Genomic DNA, 23,477 nt, shown 5'->3' with positions numbered 1-23,477 from the left:
CAAATGAGTTGCCAACCTTTTGTTTTCCTTTACGCACGACTCCTGGGTCGCTTCCCAAGCCAGGCAGACATTCAAAGGGTAAAGCTGTCCCCATAAACTAAATCTTTGAGTTAACACAAGCGCGCCACCCCTTCTTTTCCAAGTGGGGCATTACCCCGTCTGGTCGTTCCCTTGTCCCATCCTCTGATGGGGGGGGGGGGAAATGGGGTTGGTTTTTATAGCCCATACTCTCCATGAAGGAGATCCCCTGTTCGTTGTCAATCAGAGAAGAATAGATGGAGGCAGGAACTAATTTTTGTTTTCTGTTGCAACAGAGTCCCCCCCCCCCTCTTTGCAAGGAAGTGAGGACCCAGAATGTTATGTACTGAAGTTCTCACCCTGGGCCAGCAGGGGGATACTGTAGATAGTTATGCAAATGAAGGATCGAAAGTGACGTTCAGTGATTGGATAGTTTGTATGCAAATGAAGGATCGAAAGTGACGTTCAGTGATTGGATAGTTTTAGAAAGTTGCTACAGTTACGTTGTTCTGTCCTGGCCTTTGAATAAACAAGAGCTATTTGAAGAATCGCTGCGTCGTCTGATATGTTTGCCCACAACTTAACACAGAACAAAAGCTGTGTAACCACCTTTAAAAGCTTCAGAAATTGCCCCAACCCCTTAGCCAAAGATCACAGAAAAAGCATCATTATGTCACAGAAAAGAAACGGTCTACAACAATAAATTTGAGAGATATTTGATCATGAGTGCCGATTGCTTTATCCTGGCCATTCTTTTGAAAAGGTAAATAAGTATTTCTCGACAGACCTACCCCATTCATCTATTTATACAGGATTTGAAGGGTTTTGCAAGTGAAGAGGACTATTGCGAAAGCTTCCCCCTCCACACAAAACACCATATTTTTCACTCCATAAGATACACTTTTTTCTTCCTAAAAAGTAAGGGGAAATGTCTGTACGTCTTATGGAGCAAATGTGTGGTCCCTGGAGCCGAATTGCCCAGGGGCGAAAAGCAGATCATTTTTTTTTTTTAAAGAAAGAGGGAAGGGGGTGTTGAAAGGAAGCCGCTGATCGGCAAGTGATCGGGAGCGAGATAAGGGACGCTAGCAATAAAGGAGGCTGCCTGGGAGGGGGGAGGTAAAGACAGCGAACTTGCAAGGAGAGGAGACAGGAAGACTAAAGCAACAAGGAGAGAAATTGGAAGAAAAGGAGGAGCAAAAAACTGCTCCAGCTAAGGAACAGACACTAAGGCAAACAAGAGGGAAGGGAGTGTTGAAAGGAAGCAGCTGATCAGTAAGATATTTAACAATACTTTCCACCATGTTATGCTAACTCGCCTGTAATTTGCCCCTCGATCTTTTTTTAGGGAAGCTTTTAATATCTGAAGGACTATTGTATTTTAATATTTTGTTGGAAGCTGCCCGGAGTGGCTGGGGAAACCCAGCCAGATGGGCAGGGTATAAATAAATTATCTATTATCTATTATCTATTATTATTATTATTATTATTATTATTATTTGGTGTTATATTAGCTACTTCCAGCCCTTGGGTATGCAGGCTAATCTGAGGGAAAAGTTACATATTTTTTGTTAGAAGATCAGCAATTTCATGTTTGAGGTCTTTTGAGAGTTATTGCCACCCAAACCCAATGATTTGACAGTTTTCATTTTGTCTGTTCCACCAGGAACTTCATCTCTTGCCACCACTATCTTTTGCAGTGCCTCTGTGCAGGATTTATACAGGACCATCCATCCGTTATTCAGATTTATTAATTGTTCTGTGATGCCACGTGAATGCCATTTAGAGAGCAACTCTTGCGCGACGCTCAAACAAAAATGGCATGAAAAGTTAAAGGAATTTCAGCATGTGTTGGTCGCAAATGAAGCAGCCAGTCCGCCCCAAATCTTTTGCAGGCTCAAAGAGTCTTGGAAGCGGAACAGCGCACAAGCACAAAACGATCACGATTGCAACAAATAAGAAACCGGGAAGGAGAATTGCAGCAGCTGAGCCAGGAAATAATTATAAACAACGGATCAGTGTTTTTGAACTGTGAGGGTGATGGCGATAGAGAATGCATTTTCGGGGGAATTTAAAAGTTAAGGATGGCGCATTTCTGCAGTCTCGTGTCGTTAAAAGAAAACGAGAGAGGAAGGAATTGCAGAGGACTGCACATTTTTATACTGTGATAAGAATTTTAAAGTCTTATATATATAATAAATGATCATAAATGTACCAACCAAGCACGTACATAGATCAGCGCAGGAAGACCAACTTGAAACCATTTTTGATTCCCAAACTGACCAAATGATTTCTCTGCAAGCTCAAGGAAAATGGAAAAGCCTCCCCATTGCCTTTTCCTTCACAAATCCTGTCTTAAGGGTATGTCTGTCTGTGTTTGAATAGGGTGAGCCTGTGACCTGGCTCAGGAACTAAGTATTTGTCACTACAAAAGACTGGCCAGGCTCCCCAGGGCATCCAATTAAGTAAGCATTAACAGGTAACTTGCCAGACAGGAGGTAAACAACGCACTCAGATTTCTGCTGTAGACCGCCTTTTCTGTGATGTACGTATGATATATGGAGGTGTGGTCTGGAGCTCCAGGGCAGGGAATGTAAAATGTCTATATAAGGCCTTGCGCGTCATTGTTCGAGGTCCTCCTCCTTTCCTGCGGGTGAGGGGAGCACCCTGTTGCAACAGATCAATAAAGATCAGGCTTAGGAGCTGCTTTGCTTCTCCATATTCTCTGGTTGGCCTCTGTTATTTTCTCCTACCAATAGGGAACCCACGTAAGGACTCTGTATGGGCTCTTGGGTACCCCATAAGGGGAAAAGGGCAGACTGATTTTGTTTACAACAATACACAGAACAACCAGAAGACACACATTCCACACAAATCTTAACAACAGTCAGAAGATTGAATGACAAAGCCACACAGATCCATGGAAGAGAGAGACCAAAACTCACCACTGTTGGAATGTCGGAGGGGAGCCAAATGTAGGACGGACTGCTTTCCTAGCAGGTAATAATAATAATAATAATAATAATAATAATAATAATAATAATAAACATTTTTACTATTTATATGCCGCCCATCTGACTGGATTTCCCCAGCCATTCCAGGCAGCTTCCAGCAAACTTTAAAAACACAATAAAGTATCAAAAATTAAAACCTCCTCTGTACAAGGCTGCCTTCAAATGTCTACAGAAGGTCTATTTATTTATCTCCTTGACATCTGACAGGAGGGCGCCACCACCGAGAAGGCCCTCTGCCTGGTTCCCCATAACTTCACTTCCCGCAGGGAGGGAACCGCCAGAAGGCCCTCGGAGCTGGACTTCAGTGTATGGGCAGAACGATGGAGGCGGAGACACTCTTTCAGGTATACAGGGCAAAATGTACACACCGCTTGATTGTAAGGAAAAATAACCATATACGTTGAAGCAGTTTACGAAAAGATTGCAACCGTGCTTTAAAGGACGCAGAAGCCATAATGCTAAAACAGATTAAAATCACCTCCGCCTTCTAAGCATCTGGGCAAGCTTGTCTAGATGAGAATGTTTTTAGCAGGCGCCGAACAGAGTGCTTAATGTCAAGTGGCAAGGAGTTCCAAAGTGCGAACACTGCCATGCTATCGTAGCCGGGGCCAAAAATAAACCAAATTTGGCATCGGGCGGAAATCTCTGCACAACATCCAGGGCCCTGTAGCCAGGAAGGCCCTCTCTCTGCTCAGCCATGTATCCTCAGGAGGGAGCTCTGGATTATTTAAATACAGTATCACTTTCACTTCCCCTCCAACTTCACTTGTGCTTCCTCTCCAGCCTTCCTCTCCTCGCTCTGTGGGGCCGAAAACAAGAAACAGGAAGGGGGAGACCCGACTTGGCCACCTGTCTAGCCAGCTGTGACCCTCACTGTGTCGTTGCGCACAGGTGTCTGTAAAGCTGGGAGAGTGCGCTGTGCGCCCGAATATAGAATAAATATTCATCAAATATAGAGTAAATATTCATAAATGCACACATATCTAAATATACGAACCATGTGTCTGAAAGAGTAAAAGGTAAAGGTACCCCTGCCCGTAAGGGCCAGTCGTGACCGACTCTGGGGTTGCGTGCTCATCTCGCTTAAGAGCCCGGGAGCCAGCGCTGTCCGCAGACACTTCCGGGTCACGTGGCCAGCATGACGAAGCTGCTCTGGCGAGCCAGCACCAGCGCAGCGCACGGAAACGCTGTTTACCTTCCCGCTATAAAGCGGTACCTATTTATCTACTTGCAGTTAGGGGTGCTTTCGAACTACTAGGTGGGCAGGAGCTGGGACCGAACGACGGGAGCGCACCCCGCCGCGGGGATTCGAACCGCTGACCCTACGATCGGCAAGTCCTAGGCACTGAGGTTTTACCCACAGCGCCACCTGCGTCCCTTGTCTGAAAGAGTACAGGAGAGCAATCCTGAAGCCATTTGGACTCTCCCAAATTGAACTCAAATATTCCTCTGCGGTAAGGGAGGCAAATGGAGAAAGCCTTCCCATTGCCTTTTCGCTTGCAAATCCTGTCTGAAGGACGCATTTGTGTATGAATAGGGTGAGCCTGGTAGGGGACAGGGGTGGGACTTGCCGTTCAGAAGGTCAGCAGTTCGAATCCCTGCGGCGGGGTGCGCTCCCACTGCTCGGTCCCAGCGCCTGCCAACCTAGCAGTTCGAAAGCACCTTCGGGTGCAAGTAGATAAATAGGGACCGCTTACCAGCGGGAAGGTAAACGGCGTTTCCGTGTGCTGCGCTGGCTCGCCAGATGCAGCTTGTCATGCTGGCCACGTGACCCGGAAATGTCTGCGGACAGCGCTGGCTCCCGGCCTCTTAAGTGAGATGAGCGCACAACCCTAGAGTCTGGCAAGACTGGCCCGTACGGGCAGGGGTACCTTTACCTTTTTTGGTGAGCCTGTGAACTGGACTCAGGAACCAAAGTATTAACCATCACAAAACAACGGCCAAATCTCACAATGGCCTACTTACTGCGGGGACGTGGCGAGTCCTGGGGGGTTTTCCCAGTATCCCTTCTCCTCCTCCTCCTCCTTTCCAGATGTGTGGGAGACCTCTCCGGAAGATCTCCAGGACTCTGAAACCAAACCGGAGAGGAATGGCGTTAACTTGGGTGTTTGGCTTAAAAAGAGTGCTGTTTTGCCTTCAACCATCCTGTCAGTTCCCACGGCCGTCTCCTTTTCGGTGTGGTTGTGTTCAGATGAGGAGCAAGTGGAAAGAGGGGAGTAGCAATGGGTACCAACCACCGAATTGTCACCACACTAGGGACCTCCAGGTCTGACATGACATCGCCAGGTTTGCCTGGCCGCCTCCAGGGGGCAGGCTTCAGTCTCCAGGTGTGTGGTGGTAATAATAATAATAATAATAATAATAATAATCAGAGACATCACCTTGCCAACAAAGGTCTGTACAGTGGTACCTCGTGTTACATATGCTTCAGGTTACAGGCGCTTCAGGTTACAGACTCCGCTAACCCAGAAATAATACCTCGGGTTAAGAACTTTGCTTCAGGATGAGAACAGAAATCGTGCTCCGGCGGCGCGGCGGCAGCAGGAGGCCCCATTAGTGAAAGTGGTGCTTCAGGTTAAGAACCGTTTCAGGTTAAGAACTGAATTAAGTACGTAACCAGAGGTACCACTGTATAGTTGAAGCTCTGGTTTTCCCAGTACTGATGTATGGAAGTGAGAGCTGGACCATAAAGGCGGCTGATCGCCGAAGAATGGATGCTTTTGAATTCTGGTGCTGGAGGAGACTCTTGAGAGTCCCATGGACTGCAAGAAGATCAAACCTATCCATTCTGAAGGAAATCAGCCCTGAGTGCTCACTGGAAGGACAGATCCTGAAGCTGAGGCTCCAATACTTTGGTCACCTCATGAGAAGAGAAGACTCCCTGGAAAAGACCCTGATGTTGGGAAAGATGGAGGGCCCAAGGAGAAGGGGAGGACGGAGGACGAGATGGTGGGACAGTGTTCTGGAAGAGACCAGCATGAGTTTGACCAAACTGCGGGAGGCAGTGGAAGACAGGAGTGCCTGGCGTGCTCTGGTCCAGGGGGTCACAAAGAGTCGGACACGACGAAATGACTAAACAACAACAACAACATGCACGCATCTTACAAGTTTCAGCCAGGCATGAAATTATACTACAGTCATACCTCATGTTACGTCCGCTTCATGTTATGTTCTGGGTTTTGCTGCTTGCGCACGTGCAGACGTGCAAAATGACATCATGCGCATGCGCAGAAGAGGTGTATCACAACCAGCGCGTGCGCAGACGTGCCGCTGCGGGTTGTGTTCTTTTCATGTTGAGAACGGGCCTCCAGAATGGATCCCGTTTGCAACCAGAGGTACCACTATACAGTGGTACCTCGGGTTACAAACTTAATCTGTTCTGGAAGTCCGTTCTCAAACTGAAACCGTTTTTAAACCGAGGTGTGCGCTTTCCCTAATGAGGCCTCCTGCCGCTGGTGCCCTTCCGTCATTTGACTTCCATTCTTAGACCGAGGTAAAGTTCACAAGCCAGGACACTACTTCTGGTTTTGCTGAGTTTGTAAACCAAATAGTGCGTAAACAGGACTGTTCTTAAACCGAAGTACCACTGTACAGACATTCTGGGCAGGTCTGCCTTCCTTCCCAATTAACCTCCATCTCCAGAACCTGCCCTATTGATCAGTTTGGGGCCCTGAAATCTCAGGGTCTGGAATGCTCCGTCCTGACTTGTTGGCCTTTTTTGGCAGTCCATCCGTTCCCCCGCACAAAAATAAAATAAAATATCCAGGTGCGAGAAGGCAAACCCTTTCTAATTTTAAAACAGGCTTTAAAAACTGGCTTTTAAAAAAACCAAACCGTAGCCTTTGGGAGCTAATTAAGTTTTGCAAAGTGGTTGTTGTCTTTCCCCCAGCTGGATTGTGTGTTTTCTTCTGTAGTATGCCAGTTTTTAAGGGACACGGGTGGCGCTGTGGGTAAAACCTCAGTGCCTAGGACTTGCCGATCGCATGGTCGGCGGTTCGAATCCCCGCGGCGGGGTGAGCTCCCGTCTTTCGGTCCCAGCTCCTGCCCACCTAGGAGTTCGAAAGCACCCCTAAGTGCAAGTAGATAAATAGGTACCGCTTACTGGCGGGAAGGTAAACGGCGTTTCCGTGTGCTGCGCTGGTGCCGGCTCGCCAGAGCAGCTTCGTCACGCTGGACACGTGGCCCGGAAGTGTCTGCGGACAGCGCTGGCTCACGGTCTCTAGAGCGAGATGAGCACACAACCCTAGAGTGGGACACGACTGGCCCGTACGGGCAGCGGTACCTTTACCTTTTTATGCCAGTTTTTACAAAGACACTCTGTGGGGGTCCTCTCCCGATTAACCTCCGACTCCAAAAGCTACCCCCCCCATCACCAGGGGCAGTTTAGGGACCTGACGTCTCAAAGTCTTGCGATGCTCCTGAACTGGCAACCCTACTCCACACACACGACAAACTGCCCCAACCCCTCCCCACCACAAAAGCGCCAACATTACTGCTTCCACATTGGCGGTGACTGTGTATGTGTATCGTATTGTTTTTTTCATAAAGGGTTTTCCCGCAGCAAGAGGAAATCCGGATGGTGGTAAATAAAACGTACAGGCTGGCATCTTGAGGGCGACAAAGGCAAAACGAAAGAAAAACTCTGTGCATGAGGATTGCTGATCCCACAATAAGCCTCTGTCTGTCTGCGCCCTTTCTTCCTTCCCCGCAGCAGCAAAACAAGGCTTTTAAAAGCACATTTTAAAAAGAGGCCGCCATATTCCGAAGAGCAAAAAAGAGGACACATTTGCCAACTTCTATTTTTAACTATGGATCGCGATGACAGCTCTCGCCGTGAAAAAGAGGACATTTGGCAATCCTAAGTCTGCAGACTCGCTTGAGAGAAGGGTTGCCAGCTTCCCGCCTTGCTTCACCAGCTATGCTCCTGTGCTTTTAGCAGCACTCTCTGGCGTGCAAAAGAAAATGGCTTGTGCAATTTTCCCAGGCGTGCAGATGATGGAAAGGCAGGTGAATCGGCTTAATTTCTGCGTGTCGGGGTTTGGATAAGAGCGCAGCAGCAGGACCAGTTGGGGGAAGTTGGCAACCTGCTTTAGAGGAGGCACACCTAAGAGCAGTTTCCTGGTCTCAGGATGGAGGGAGAGGCAACCGGGGACTTGTAGCCTTCAGGTTATGGGAACACCTGCTTCCGTCTTCACACAGACAATGTTTTCTGTGTGCGTGTGTGTTTATTCCCCCTTTTTCCAGCGAACTACGGAACAGGAAGTTCAAAAGGGAAGGAGGTAAGATGCGATAAGGGATGGGGTGACAAGGCAGGCCTACTTTCTGCAACAATATTCGGGCCTCTCCAAATTTTGCAGAGCTGTTTGGAATCTTTGCAAAAATGCATCTACTGGGGTAAAGGGTGCGTAAAAACTGGTATAATTTGGTGAGAATCACATGCAAAAAATGCATGGAAGAATATCGGGAGAAATTTACACCCCTTTGTCCTGACTTCTCTTGACACTTGAGGCATATATTTTTACGACCCACCTTATTTTTGCGATTATTTAAACTGTTTCTAATGTTGTGGGCCGCCCTGGGACCTTAAGGTGAAGGGCGGCTAGTTAATAATAAGAATAAATGATAGGAATAACGATAATAGTAACAGCATAGTTGAAAAACAGAGAGAAACAGAATGGATAAAATTCCTCATCTCTGCCCCCCGCCCCAGAGGAGAATCTAGTGTGGGCTTGGGGAGGTGACTGGAAGACCGGACTCCTGGGTCCTCTCCGCAAGTTTGCAGTCAGTGTCAGTCACAGAGGCCAAGCCCCTAATCTTGAAATATGTGACAGAACAACAACGGTGCCCTTGAGCATGTGCAGAGTGCATTCTCCTCACCTACGCGTACATATTAGGAGGCAGGCCACCTACAGCTTGTGAGGAAAGCAGCTTGGAAGAAAGAACTGAAGGCTTGACTCTGCACATGCTCAGAGGGATTTTTCCCTCTTTTATTTACTTCTGACGTTAAGAGGCTGTTCCTATAATTCACATATTCCTCGAGGATTATTCTATCTTCTCTCTTCCTTTCCCCAGAATCAGGCATGTCCAAAGTCCGTTTCGGGGGCTTAAATCAAGCCATTGCAGCAGTTTGTTTCCTGGGTTAAAATCCTAAAAAAACTTAAACAACTTTGGGGCAAAATCCTAAAAAACCTCAAGAACAGCTTCAATCCTAAAAAAAGCTTAAGAACTTTGGGGTGAAAGCCTTAAAAAAGCTCAAGAACAACTTCAATACTAAAAAAAGGTTAACAACTTTGGTCGGCCCTCACGGCCCTTCAGTTCATCAAATCTGGCCCTCTTTGAAAAAAGTTTGGATTTTTTGAAATTGCGCAGTTTCTGGGAATCTGTGCCTTCATTCCTGCCCAGACTGGATTTGCGCCCAGTTGGGATTTGAGGAAAACCCCACCAGAATAAAATGTAAGCTTTTGCTGGGAAAAAGAAAGAAATCTGGTTTGCGGGGGGAGGGAACAGGAGGGAAAGGAATGTTTTGGGGAAGGTTTCCATTTTTAAAACCCCAATTCAATAAATCCACACCATTTTGCAGGGTGGGTTGGAAAGTTGGTTCTTCGAAGCCGGGGAACTCTGAAGTTCCCAAAATTGCACAAGGCTACTGTAACACAGAGCTTTTCCATTCTCTCTTTTATTATATTAAAATGTTATTAAATTTAAAACACTCATTTCAACATCCTGATAATATCAACGACTTCCCTTCTTCTCTTTCCGTGGTTCGTTTTGCATATCATAACCCCCTGCATATTTTACAAAAAGTAAACTATTCAGTATTCCATTATTAAAAGGTAAAGGTAACCCTGCCCGTACGGGCCAGTCATGTCCGACTCTAGGGTTGTGCGCCCATCTCACTTAAGAGGCCGGGGGCCAGCGCTGTCCGGAGACACTTCCGGGTCACGTGGCCAGCGTGACAAGCTGCATCTGGCGAGCCAGCGCAGCACACGGAACGCCGTTTACCTTCCCGCTGGTAAGCGGTCCCTATTTATCTACTTGCACCCGGGGGTGCTTTTGAACTGCTAGGTTGGCAGGCGCTGGGACCGAGCAGCGGGAGCACACCCCGCCGCGGGGATTCGAACCGCCGACCTGACGATCGGCAAGTCCTAAGCGCTGAGGTTTTACCCACAGCGCCACCCACGTCCCGTTATTCCATTATTAGAGCCACCTAAACTTATTTATGCTGTTGAATTTATCTTAATGCTGCCAATGTTTTTCTGGTGTACACAATTCCCCCTCATATATTCAATAAACATTTGCCAAGCTCTATTCATTCTCCTTCCTCCTGCCCTCTAGCAGGAATTCCTCTTGCCCTCATCCTTTTAAGATGCTCTGCCTTAACCGAATCCGGCAGAAATCACCGAATTGTAGAGTTGGAAGGGGACCCTGGCGGTCATCTAGTCCAACCCCCTGCCAGGCAGGAATATGCAGGAATCGAACCCACAACCTTGGCACCACGCTCGAAACAACAGAGCTTTCCAGAATTCAAAGATCACATCGCTTCTGACCTTCCGTGGGCCTCGCCTGTCGCCCAGACATTTAGGTCAGAAACAAACAGACAAAACCAAACCATGGTGTGGGGAAGGCACTCTGCCCATGCTCAGAAGAACTCTTTTCTCCTTGGCAGTTTCCCAGGCACTGAGAAGTTTGCTCCTCAGGCTGAAAATATGAACATATCCCGGGGAGAGCTCGGTCGGTGGAGCACAGGACTCGTGACTCTCCGGGTTGTGGGTTCGAATCTCACATTGGGCAAAAAGATCCCTGCATTGAAAGGGGGTTGGACTAGATGACTCCCAGGGTCCCTTCCATCAGAATCCATGTGGGCCAGTACCCACCCACCGCCTCCCTTCTTGCTGTGCCCCTTTCCGGCTCCCCCCTGCGCCCGTCTCGACTCCCGCTTACCTGGCATGGCCTGGGGGCGTCCTGGCCCCCCACCATCTCGTGTGTGGCAGATCGCACCTCCCCTCGCAGCTGTGACAGCTCTCCGCGCAGAGTTTCCAGGCGCCATTGGGTGCAGATGAAAGCAAGCAGGCAGGCCAGGAATCCCACCCCCAGGAAACACCCACCCAGCCAGACGGCGGCGGGCAGAGAGGGGTGCTGTTCAGAGGACCCTCGCTGTGACCTTGTCTTTGCCATATGGGGGGGGCCTGGAAATGCAGCCGGACCGTCCCTGCTCTTCCAAAATGGCCTGGCAGGTCCAAAATTGGTGACCCCCTTGACTTCAGACGCCCAAGAACCGCAGGGTTCCTGAGCCCAGATTCTCAGGGGCAAAACCTAGGAAAACTGCACCCTCTACTGCTCCTTTCCTTGGAGAACTTAGGCTGGCCTTTGGAAAAAAACACACAAAAACCACCCCTCCTCTTAAGGAGACCCTTTCTGCTTGCCAGGGTCCCCTGGGCACGAAAACACCCCCATTGCATGCCCTCCAAACACAATACACAGCCCCTGGTCTGCCCTAGGTTCTTCGTCCCCAAAGGACACCTGCTGCCAGTTCAGCTGAAACTCAGCCTCTGCCCATCTGATACCCGAATTCTGGGCACCCTCAAAAGCCAGCCCTCCCTGGGTCTGGCGTCCACTGGGTGCTCAAGGCGACAGGGTGCCAATCCTCCACACCGACACTCAGTCTCCCTACCTCCGGCAGCGCTGGCATGCATCTGGCTTTGGCCGTCTCTGCCTCTTGTTCCGCCGGGCGGGATCTGAACCCGTGCCAAGAACAGCCGAGAGGGTTGTGCAAGATTTTGAGGAAGCAGGCTTACAGACTGCTGCCTTCGGCACCCAGCGTGGAGAGAGGCCAAGAGGCAGCTCTCTCCGGGTCGTCCGGCACCCAGATCTCAGAGTAGGGAAGCGTGTTGGCACTGCTTGGCACCCTCCCATGCCAGTTTCTCAAAGGGACTCCTTTTCTTTGCAAGGAGCCTCACGGCAAACCTGCTAGGTGGGCCACATTGGCACCATGCCTTTAAAGTGCTGTGGTGCCACCTGAAGCCGTCACGGCTACTTCTGGGAACTGTAGTTTCCTGAAGTTAGAGGGTGAAGGGACAGGATGCCCAAATCCTGTCTGTGAAGTCACCCCAGGCTTCAATAATCACACCTGGCCTCAAAACTGCCCAGAATTCCTTTTGTCAGACATTCCTCGCTGCCCAATTCCTGCAAAGGCATTGCCACTCAACCCAGCCTGGGCAGGAAACCTTTAAGAAGTCCAGCAGTCCCTTACCAACCATTAAAAAACCCCGCGACTCTGGACTATGCAGAACTAGATAAACTAACAGGTAGGATTCGAAATCTGCGGGACCAGAAATTCACAGAAGACTGGTGGATCATCAGAGGTGCTGATGGAAGTCTAAAAAAGATTGTATACGTGGTGAAGTTTTGTGGTATATATTATAATTTATATGTTAAAATTAATAAAAATTATTATAAAAAAAATAAAACAAACCCAGCGACTCATCACCTACCTACCCGGCGTTACTCATAAGGAAGCCTGTTTGTTTAAGATAAGAGAGACTTGAGCTGGAGAGGCCCTTTTGTTTTTGAACATCCTGCTTTGCCGCTTTGTTCTCTCCTTTCTTTACCTTCCCTTTTCTGTTCTTAATAAAATACCGTTGCCATTTGGCTGTCAGGGTCTGGATCCTTGCAATCTCCTGGGGGCATCCTTTAGGGGTGGAAGAGGGGGGCTTTGCAGGGAAAGGAGCAGCAGGGCTGCGATGGACCCCAGGAGTGGGGAAGGCAGTTCGCTGCTGCAAGCCTTCTGGTCCCTGATAAACTGAGAGGGACCCGGCCGATAAGGGCAGAGTGAGCGAGGTGTCTCGGTTTCACAGCACGGTAGAGTTTTCTGGAAAGGATTGGGGTCCTCTGCTCCAACCCCTTGCAAGGCAGCCCCTTCAGAAATGATTGCTTTGGCCTCCCAGAACGCACCCTGCCCCAGGAGTTGTAGAACTTAATCAGGGTGGTGGTGATGACAGCATTGGCCATATAGTTTGGGATAGTTTGGGAAGCAGCTGGCCTTATATAGATATTTTATTTTATGCCTGCTCTCATAAAGATATTTTAAATTGCCCGCCTTGGAGTCCAAGACCACCCCCAGAAACATCATACCTACATCACAGAAAGGGTGGTCTACAACAGAAATCTGAGTGTGTTGTTTACCTCCTGTCTGGCAGGTTACCTATTAATGCTCACTTGATTGGATACCCTGGGGAGCCTGGCCAATCTTTTGTAATGACAAATAGTTCCTGAGCCAGGTCACAGGCTCACCCTATTCATAGGCAGACATACCCTTAAGACAGGATTTGTGAAGGAAAAGACAATGGGGAGGCTTTTCAATTTCCCCTGACCTTGCAGAGAAAACATTTGGTCAGTTTTGGGAGTCAAAATGTTTTCCGGGCTGTTTTCCTGTGCTGCTTCAGGCATGTGGTTTATATATTACCTTAATTTTTTTATTTCAGTGTGTTCTCCTGAACCCATGTTCTCAGCATGTTCCTAAAGAATGGAAGACGGCAAGATCCCCACCAATGCGCTCTATGGAGAGCTGGCTTCAGACGCCAGGCCTGTTGCCATACCAACTCCGCGTTGCAAGGATGTCTGCAAATGGGACAACCAAGGCCGGAAACATCAGCCCCGCTGCGTGGCAATCTCTTGCGGACGACTGGAGACAACCGACCATGAATCCTCCCTCTTGCCCCCCTAAAATGTGGGGCTCTGTAATGAGGCGGCGACATGGAATTGCAGCGTTAGAAGGGTACCCAAGCGCCATCTAGCCCAATCCCCTGCAATGCCCTCTGCCCATGCGCCATAGCACTCGGAAGCTCCAAATCGTGTGGGTCTGAGGCATTTGGAACAACCTCATCCTATTTGAGTGGTGTCCAAACTTTTTTCAAAGAGGGCCAGATTTGACGAAGTGAAGGGCCGCGAGGGCCGACCAAAGGGCCAACCAAAGTGGTTGGCCCTTTTTTTTAGGATTGGAGTTGTTGAACTTTTTTTAGGGTTTTACCCCAGGAAATAAACTGCCACAGGGGCCGGATTAGGCCCCCGAAACAGACTTTGGCCTGGGGGGTGAGGTCTGAGAACTAAGCTATGTGTGTTTGTGTGCGCCACTTTGCGACTGAAAAGGAAATAAACGTGTTCGTGTTATTATTATTTTTTTAGAAGGCTTTTCTTCTGTTATTAACAGGTCATTAAAACCCCAGCCCCTCCCACTGCCCCAGGTATGAACAGGTAATGTAACAGCAGCATCACTTTCCGTCCATCAGGATCAGGCCCTCCTCCCCTATCCAAGTCCGGCACTGGCTAGCAGAGATTATACTGCATATCTATCTATCTGCAGGGACAGAGACGTCAGCCTATGTGTTGTCCTTTGAAAAATCCCCTTTTGCTCTCCGCGGCCAATGGGAAGCTTCTTTGAATCCCATTGGCCCTCGACTGGCTGGAATGGGCGGGATCCACCAAAGCAGGCCACTTCCTGTTCCTGTGGGTGTCTTTGTCGCCTCCTGCTGGCCGCTGCCCGAACTGCAGTCTCTATGTACAAGATGTGCCTCTAAACTTTGCGTTATATACTGCGCATAGCATGAAGCAGTATATATGTCAGAAGGGCTGAAGCTGGGAGGGTCCTCAGCAGCGACTCTTTCTCTCCGTGCCAGCAGGACGGCTTTTGAAACAATCGTAGAATTGCAGAGATTTTGGGGGCGTCATCTAGCCCAACCCACGGCAAATGTCCAACAGCTTCCAAGAAACAAAATCAGAAAACGAAACAGAAAACAAAGCAGAATAACGTAGGGAACACGAGGCGTCGTAAATTTAGGATCCCGGCAGAGGCAGAAGTGTAGCAGCGAAAAATACAATTCCCAGAAGGAAATGGAGCGACCGTCTAGGGAGCCCATGCAAATGACCCAGTTCCTCTTTCCTTTCTCTCTTTTTGGTTTGTGGCTTCTGTTTTCATAGAGTTGGAAGGGACCCCGAGGGTCATCCAGACCAACCCCCGGCAATGCGACGCAGGAATCGCAAATCGCAACGGCGGAGGCCCACCTGTTCGCAACAACGGGATCCCAAGCCTGGGACGGGTGGCAGGGCTGCTTCTGGCCGCAGCGGGGCACGCAGCTTTTCTGCGCCACGAAAATGGACCAAGGCCTCTTTAGTGGGACCGAAACGGGAAGTTCCAGATCGGGAGCGGAGGGGGAACGAATCGTCGGCGCTGCTCCGATCTGGGAGCCGGGAAGGCCGAAAGACTGAACGCAGGGAGTCCTACAACCGTAGAAGTGAAAGGGACCCTGAGGGTCATCCAGTCCAACCCCGTACAACGCAGGAATCGAGTCCGTAGCGGCTCCTGCCCCCTTCCTCTCTGAACCCCCACATCCAGCTCCCCGAAGGGCAAGGGCGCACCATCCAGCTCCTCCCTCTCGACGCCCCTCGTCTCAGTGGACTTGGAAGAGACCGAAGTAGGTGAGGTAACGGTCAGCCTTGAGGCGGACGTTGGCAATGGTGCGGACCCGGATGGATTCGTCGGGCCGGAGCAGGACCAGGCCGGAGACCTGGCAGACGCGAAGTTCGGGGTCCTGGGGCCCAGAGCTGGTGGGGGGGAACTGCTCCAGGCAGCGCAGGGCCAGCTCGCCGTCCAACATGATGTCCAGCTTCATGTAGATGGTCTTCCCTTCGTTGAAATGGACCTGGCAAGGGGGGCGGGTGACATGGAGAATAAGCTCAGAATCGCAGAATTGTCTGGGACCCCCAAAGGCCATTCAGCCTAACCCCCCTGCAATGAAGGAATCTTAGCTAAAGAATCCCTCGCAGGCGGCCGCCTGAACTCTCGCCAGAGTGGCGCACGCTCTGGTTATCTCCCGCTTGGACTACTGCCACGCGCTCTACGTGGGGCTACCTTTGAAGGTGACCCAGAAGGTGCAATTAATCCAGAATGCGGCAGCTAGACTGGTGACTGGGAGCGGCCACCGAGACCACATAACACTGGTCTTGAAAGACCTACACTGGCTCCCAGTATGTTTCCGAGCACAATTCAAAATGTTGGTGCTTCCAAAGCGTTGGTGTTTACATCTTCTACAATTTTTTTGACTTCCATCAATCACATCTGAAAATTTTCCAATCTAGTCACTTAATATACATTTCTTACTTTCACTATTACCTTTAAGTCTCATAACTAATATCTCTATTCTTTCGCTACCTTGCAATCTTTCATATAGTTCTCATTACAAAACTTCTTGTAGCCCTACTAGTGTAATTTAGGACCTTGAAAGCCCTAAATGGCCTCGGCCCAGTATTCCTGAAGGAGTGTCTCCACCCCCATCCTTCTGCCTGGACACTGAGGTCGAGCTCTGAGGGCCCTTTGGCGGTTCCCTCCCTGCGAGAAGTGAGGTTGCAGGGAACCAGGCAGAGGGCCTTCTCGGTGGTGGCGCCCGCCCTGTGGAACGCCCTCCCAGCAGATGTCAAGGAAATAAGCAGCTATCTTGTCTTTAAAAGACATCTGAAGGCAGCCTTGTTTAGGGAAGTTTTTAAAATTTAATGCTGTATTGTTTTTAACATTTGATTGGGAGCCGCCCAGAGTGGCTGGGGAAACATGGCCAAATGGGCAGGATATAAATAATAAATTATTGTTGTTGTTCTTGTTATTTCCCAAACCTCTGAGTTCAGCTGACCCCTCGATCGGCTTAACCTACACCTGTCACCGGCCCAACCCAAATCCTCGCGAACTCGCAACAAGAAAGAAGTCAAGAAATGTCAGTACAGTGGTACCTCGGGTTAAGTACTTAATTCATTCCGGAGGTCCGTTCTTAACCTGAAACTGTTCTTAACCTGAAGCACTACTTTAGCTAATGGGGCGTCCTGCTGCCGCTGCACGATTTCTGTTCTCATCCTGAAGCAAAGTTCTTAACCCGAGGTACTATTTCTGGGTTAGCGGAGTCTGTAACCTGAAGCGTTTGTAACCCGAGGTACCACTGTATTTACAATTCACATTAACCACCCGTCGCCGTTAGCTAGCAATAATAAAATGTGTATTTAAAAAAGAAGGTCAAAAGAATGGCGACGTTGTATTATTTTTTTTAAATCTCACCTAAAGAGATGGGATACGGAGGGTCCTTGTTGGCCAGACGGGGGCACTCTGTACATGCTCGTGCCCTTTATTGCTGAGACTCATAAACCCCCTTTTGACCTCTAGACCTTTATTCACTCCTGCGCAGCCCCACCGATCCCAGGAGATCAATCCCGATAACTTTGGGAAATGTACTTTCTCCCTCTCCGCCCCCCCAAAGAACCAAAGTTCATCATTTCCCAGGGTGCCTTGCTCTTTTTACCCACAAGTCTCCGCTTCCTCCCCCCTGAAAACCCAAAAAACCACCTGGGCCCTCCCTGGCCCCAGATTACCTTTTCAAGCCCTCACCTGGCAGTACAGGTAATAGAGGCCCCTCTTGGCCACCCTGAATTCGCCCCGGCTGCTGTCGTAACGGAGGGGGCTCGTCGTGTTGAGTTTAGCTTCCACCCACCCGCGGATGGTGCCGTCAGCATCTATGGGGCAGGGTGGGGGGAGAAGGAAACAGTTGAGGACTTTGCGGCTGGAAAAGCATCCCTCCAAATTACCCCCCTTTGCCTCGCTACCCCGGTTAGATTACCCAGCGGGGTCCCGCTTTTGAAAATTTAGATAAAATATCTACAGTAGTTTTTGTTATGTGAATGGTGCCATGCACACACACACGTGTATATGTATGTATGTAACAACTGCATATAGGGACGCGGGTGGCGCTGTGGGTTAAACCACAGAGCCTAGGGCTTGCCGATCAGAAGGTCAGCGGTTCGAATCCCTGCGATGGGGTGAGCTCCTGTTGCTCGGTCCCTGCTCCTTCCCAACTAGCAGTTCGAAAGCACGTCAAAGTGCATGTAGATAAATAGGTACCGCTCCGGCGGGAAGGTAAACGGCGTTTCCGTGCGCTGCTCTGGTTCGCTTAGTCATGCTGGCCACATGACCCGGAAGCTGTACGCCGGCTCCCTCGGCCAATAAAGCGAGATGATTGCTGCAACCCCAGAGTCGGCCACGACTGAACCTAATGGTTAGGGGTCCCTTTACCTTTTTTAACAACTGCATATATAAAAAATAAGAACGGATCCACGTGGATCCTCAGGATTTTTGCATTGGTTCACCCCAAATTCACCATCAGATCACATAGCATGTCCGTGGCTACAGCCTGCACCACAAAAATCGCGCACCCACTGTTTCCTGGGGCCGCAATGGCGCATAAACGTGGTTACAAAGCATGGATCCACATGGATCCTCAGGATTTTTGCACTGGGTCACCCCAAATTCACCATCAGATCACATGTCTGTGGCCACAGCATAAACCACAAAAATCATACATCCACTGTTCAGAATATTTTTTTTCTTGTTTTCCTCCTCTAAAAACTAGGTGCGTTTTATGGTCAGGTGCGTCTTATGGAGCGAACAATACGGTAAAACATTTGTGGATATTTAAAAAGCTACACACACACACATTCACAGCCATACATTTAAAGTGCCTTGATACCCCTCTGAACGGTCTCCGCTTCCCCCACAGAACCCTGGGAGTTGTAGTTTGCCAAAGGCGCTGAGATACAATTCTCAGAGAGGTTTAACAGTTAATCCTTCTTCCCAGGGAATTATAGCTCTGCGAGGGGAACAGGGTCTCCTATCAACTCCCAGCATCCTTAGCAAACTACAGTTCCCAGGGTTCCCTTGGGAGGGGCGAAGCCTTGACGGTTTACTGTGATACAATACCACTTGGTGCAGATGGATAAAAATCCCCACTTTGGAAGTCCTGTTGAAATATTACCCAGGCCCTGTTTTCGCTACACGTTTAAAGCTGTATCGTACCACATTAAACACCCCTGGCTTCCCCCGAAGGATTCTGGGAGCTGTAGTTTGTTATGGCACTGAGAGGAGGCCCCATTCCACTCCCTGACCTACGTTTCCCAGAATTCCCTGCGAAGAGGGATCGGTTGTTAAACAGCTCTGGGAACTGTAGTTCCGTGAGGGGAGAATAGGGGGTCTCCCAACGACTGTCAGCACCCATAACAAACTACAGCTCCCAGAATCCTTTGGGGGAAGCCATGACTGTTTAAAGTGGCCTGCTTAGGGCCCTCATATTTACAGGACCGCCTCTCCTGGTCTGCCCCGCAGAGGACCTTAAGGTCCATGAATAATGATAGTTTAGAGGTCCCTAAGGAAGTCAGACTATCCTCCACCAGGGCCAGGGTCTTCTCAGTGGTGGCCCCGACCTGGTGGAATGCTCTGTCCCAGGAGACCAGGGCCCTGCAGGATTTAACCTCCTTCCGCAGGGCCTGTAAGACAGAGCTCTTCCGCCTGGCCTTTAATTTGAATCCAGCCTGATCTTTTATTTCCCTTCTCTTCCCTCCCACTCCCCTTTTATGAAGATCACCCGCTCTGAGACCCCACAGCTAATTCTCCCCTGGCCTCCTCGCTGGCCCAAGTGGGACCAATTCAGCCAGCTAGCCCTGGGGATTATTGAATTGATTTTTGATTTTTATTGTTAATTCATGTTTTTATACTGTATTTTATGCTGCTTTTATAATTAAGTGTTTTAAAGTGTTAGCCGCCCTGAGCCTGGTTTTTGAACCAGGAAGGGTGGGGTATAAATAAAATATTATTATTATTATTATTATTATTATTATTATTATTATTATTCAGACAGGGTCTCAGAAGCCTTCCCCTCTTCTCCCCTCCCAGCCATTAGAGAAGCCCCAGCCCAAGAAGTGTTACCTGCCTGGATCCCAGCTCGTCCTTCGGTGGGCTGCACTGAAAGAATAAAAATAAAAAACGGGGGTCAGGCAGGACTCCTGGGTTCTCTAAGGCAGTGTTCCCCAACCTTGGGCCTCCAGCTGTTTTTGGACTACAACTCCCATCATCCCTCGCTAGCAAGACCAGTGGTCAAGGATGATGGGAATTGTAGTCCAAAAACAGCTGGAGGCCCAAGGTTGGGGAACACTGCTCTAAGGGATCGTGAGCGGGTTCCTGAGGGCACAAGAAGCACCGTTTGGCGAGAAAGATGACCCCCCCCGCAAACCAAAGCAGTCCCTTCCAAATAAAAGCAGGGGGGCTGTGGGAAGGGTCCCCGCTTTCTTCCCCCGGCAGTTGGGCTGGGTGGGGCCAGATCTGGGCGCAAGGCGCAAGGGAGCATGCCACACGTTCTCTCACCTTCGTAGTGCGCAGCTGAGACAGTGCTGGGTCTCCGAGGCCGGGAGCGCTTGCCTTTGGCAGCTGTGAAATGGGGAGAAATAATAATAATAATAATAATAATAATAATAATAATAATAATAATAATAATAATAATATATTTATACCCCGCCCATCTGGCTGGGTTTCCCCAGCCACTCTGGGCAGCTTCCAACAAAACACTAAAATACAATAACCTATTAAACATTAAAAGCTTCCCTAAACAGGGCTGCCTTCCGATGTCTTCTAAAAGTTTGGTAGTTATTTTTCTCTTTGACATCTGGTGGGAGGGCGTTCCACAGGGCGGGTGCCACCACCGAGAAGGCCCTCTGCCTGGTTCCCTGTAACTTGGCTTCTCGCAGGGAGGGAACCGCCAGAAGGCCCTCGGAGCTGGACCTAAGACTCTGGGTCCTTGGTTTCCAAATGAGATGCAAAAGCTGCTCTCATCAGAAAAGAGATTTGGGGAGCCATGTCACCAGCTGGTGTTGGTCCACTGTGCTCCGTTAAGTCCAGGGTCAACGCAGCCGTCTACCAGGAGATTTTGGATCACTTCATGCTTCCTTCTGCAGACGAGCTTTATGGGGATGCTGATTTCATTTTCCAGCAGGACTTGGCACCTGTCCACACTGCCCAAAGTACCAAAACCTGGTTCAATGCCCATGGGATTACTGTGCTTGATTGGCCAGCAAACTCGCCTGACCTGAACCCCAGAGAATCTATGGGGCATTGCCAAGAGACAGATGAGAGACATGAGACTGAGCAATGCAGAAGAGCTGAAGGCTGCTATTGAAGCATCCTGGTCTTCCATAACACCTCAGCAGTGCCACAGACTGATAGCATCCATGCCATGCCGCATTGAGGCAGTAATTGATGCAAAAGGGGCCCAAACCAAGTACTGAGTACATATGCATGCTTCTACTTCTCAGAGGTCCAATATTGCTGTATTTGCAGCCCTTGTTTTGCTGATTTCATTTAATATTCTAATTTTCTGAGATTGTTAATTTGGGGTTTTCATCAGCTGTATGCCATGATCATCACAATTATAACCAATAAAGGCTTGACATATCTCGCTTTGCATGTCATGAGTCTATCTCATATATTAGTTTCGCCTTTTAAGTTGAATTACTGAAATAAACGAACTTCTCCACAATATTCTAATTTTTCGAGTTTCACCTGTACGACTCCCACATTCCCTGACCTATCAGGTGTCTCGCCTGCTCCCCTCCCGTCCACTCCATTGAGGGAGGCGGCGACACTCACCCTGTCTCCTCTGCCGCAGCGCCCCCTGCTGGGCAAAATGGTGCAGGAATTTGCCTTGGCTGCTCCAGCCGGTAGACAGCACCACCTAGAGGGAGAGAGGGACAATGCAAGAAACAGAGGGCAGGCAAAATTACAGGTACCTTGGTTCTCAAAAGCTTTGGTTCTCAAACTCTGAAAACCCGGAAGTAAGTGTTTCGGTTTTCGAACGTTTTTTCAGAAGCCGAACGTCCGATGCAGCTGCCAGCTATTGTTTCCGGGGCACCTGCACCAATCAGAAGCTGCGTCTTGGTTTTCAAACATTTCAAAAGTCAAACAGACTTCCAGAACGGATTAAGTTTGGCGCTTTTGTTTTTGCTATTTATTTTGCGTTTTTGAGGCTTTTCCGGTTAATTTGTTTTTTGGGACTGTGTGGAACCCAGTTCAGCTACTGATTGACTGGTTGTGTGACTGCAGAAATAGATAAAAGCCCCCCATCCAAACAATGACCATCATCAGTGCAGGTAAGGGGAACAAAATTATTTAAATTTTTATCATCTACAATACTGTCTTATTTATTTTATAGTACAGTACATTGATTATTGCTTTCGTTTTATGGATCCATGGTCTCGTTAGATGGTAAAATTCATGGGAGAGAGAGCCACATACCGGGTCCAGCTCTTCCGCGTCATCCTCAGACAGCAGCTCCTGAGCACCAAAGGGAAAGAAAAGTGAAAAAAATTAAGGTCATATATATATATATATATATATATATATACACACACACACACACACACACACACACACACACACCGTATTTTTTGCACCATAAAGGTAAAGGTACCCCTGCCCGTACAGGCCAGTCTTGCCAGACTCTAGGGTTGTGCGCCCATCTCACTCAAGAGGCCGGGGGCCAGCGCTGTCCAGAGACACTTCCGGGTCACGTGGCCAGCCTGACGACGCTGCTCCGGCGAGCCAAAGCCGCACACGGAAACGCCGTTTACCTTCCCGCCAGTAAGCGGTCCCTATTTATCTACTTGCACCCAGAGGTGCTTTCGAACTGCTAGGGTGGCAGGCGCTGGGACCGAACGACGGGAGCGCACCCCGCCGTGGGGATTTGAACCGCCGACCATGCGATCGGCAAGTCCTAGGCGCTGAGGTTTTACCCACAGCGCCACCCGCGTCCCTTTTGCACCATAACACTCACTTTTTTCCTCCTAGAAAGTAAGGGGAAATGTCTGTGCGTGTTATGGAGGAAATGCCTACGGGTGGCATGCCTACGGATTTTCCTCCTCTAAAAACTATGTGCGTGTTATGGTCAGGTGGTCGGGTGCGTGTTATAGAGCGAAAAATACGGTATATATATATATATATATATATATATATATATATATATATACACACACACACACACACACACACACACACACACAGTGGTACCTCGGGTTACAGATGCTTCAGGTTACATATGCTTCAGGTTACAGACCCTGCTAACCCAGAAATAGTACCTCGGGTTAAGAACTTTGCTTCAGGTTGAGAACAGAAATCGTGCTCCGGCGGTGCAGCGGCAGCAGGAGGCCCCATTAGCTAAAGTGGTGCTTCAGGTTAAGAACAGTTTCAGGTTAAGTACGGACCTCCGGAACGAATTAAGTACTTAACCCGAGGTACCACTGTATAATAAATGTTCCTAAATGTACCAACCAAGTACATACATAGATGTATGGACCACATGTCTGAAGCAGCACAGGAGAACCGCCCTGAAACCATTTTCACTTCCAAACTGACCAAACGATTTCTCTGCAAGGAGGGAGGAGGTGGGGGAGCCTCCTCATTGTCTTTTCCTTCACAAATCCTGTCTGAAGGGTATGTCTGTGTATGAATAGGGTGACCCTGTGACCTGGCTCAGGAACTAAGTATTTACCATTACAAAAGACTGGCCAGGCTCCCCAGGGTATCCAATCCAGTAAGCATTA

At 49.1% G+C, this 23,477-nt stretch overlaps 1 protein-coding gene across 1 annotated transcript in view; it reads right to left on the bottom strand.

Annotated features, from left to right (window-relative positions):
• The window catches only part of LOC114582321 (uncharacterized), a 36,661-nt gene that overhangs the window by 4,546 nt on the left and 8,638 nt on the right, over positions 1 to 23,477 (bottom strand). Inside the window, exons 2-12 of the mRNA XM_077917809.1 lie at positions 22,174 to 22,212; positions 21,529 to 21,613; positions 20,251 to 20,313; positions 19,816 to 19,851; positions 17,449 to 17,573; positions 15,478 to 15,724; positions 12,666 to 12,717; positions 11,701 to 11,764; positions 10,971 to 11,315; positions 4,995 to 5,097; positions 2,961 to 3,008 (exon numbers count right to left, since the gene is read on the bottom strand). Coding sequence (XP_077773935.1) covers positions 2,961 to 3,008; positions 4,995 to 5,097; positions 10,971 to 11,315; positions 11,701 to 11,764; positions 12,666 to 12,717; positions 15,478 to 15,724; positions 17,449 to 17,573; positions 19,816 to 19,851; positions 20,251 to 20,313; positions 21,529 to 21,613; positions 22,174 to 22,212 — 1,207 coding nt within the window. The remainder of the gene's footprint in view (positions 1 to 2,960; positions 3,009 to 4,994; positions 5,098 to 10,970; positions 11,316 to 11,700; positions 11,765 to 12,665; positions 12,718 to 15,477; positions 15,725 to 17,448; positions 17,574 to 19,815; positions 19,852 to 20,250; positions 20,314 to 21,528; positions 21,614 to 22,173; positions 22,213 to 23,477) is intronic.

Source organism: Podarcis muralis, chromosome 13 (assembly GCF_964188315.1).
Source record: "Podarcis muralis chromosome 13, rPodMur119.hap1.1, whole genome shotgun sequence".
NCBI classification, from domain to species: Eukaryota; Metazoa; Chordata; class Lepidosauria; order Squamata; family Lacertidae; genus Podarcis; species Podarcis muralis.
Note: the sequence above shows the minus strand (reverse complement) of the source record. Positions and strands in the feature narration are given on the sequence as shown.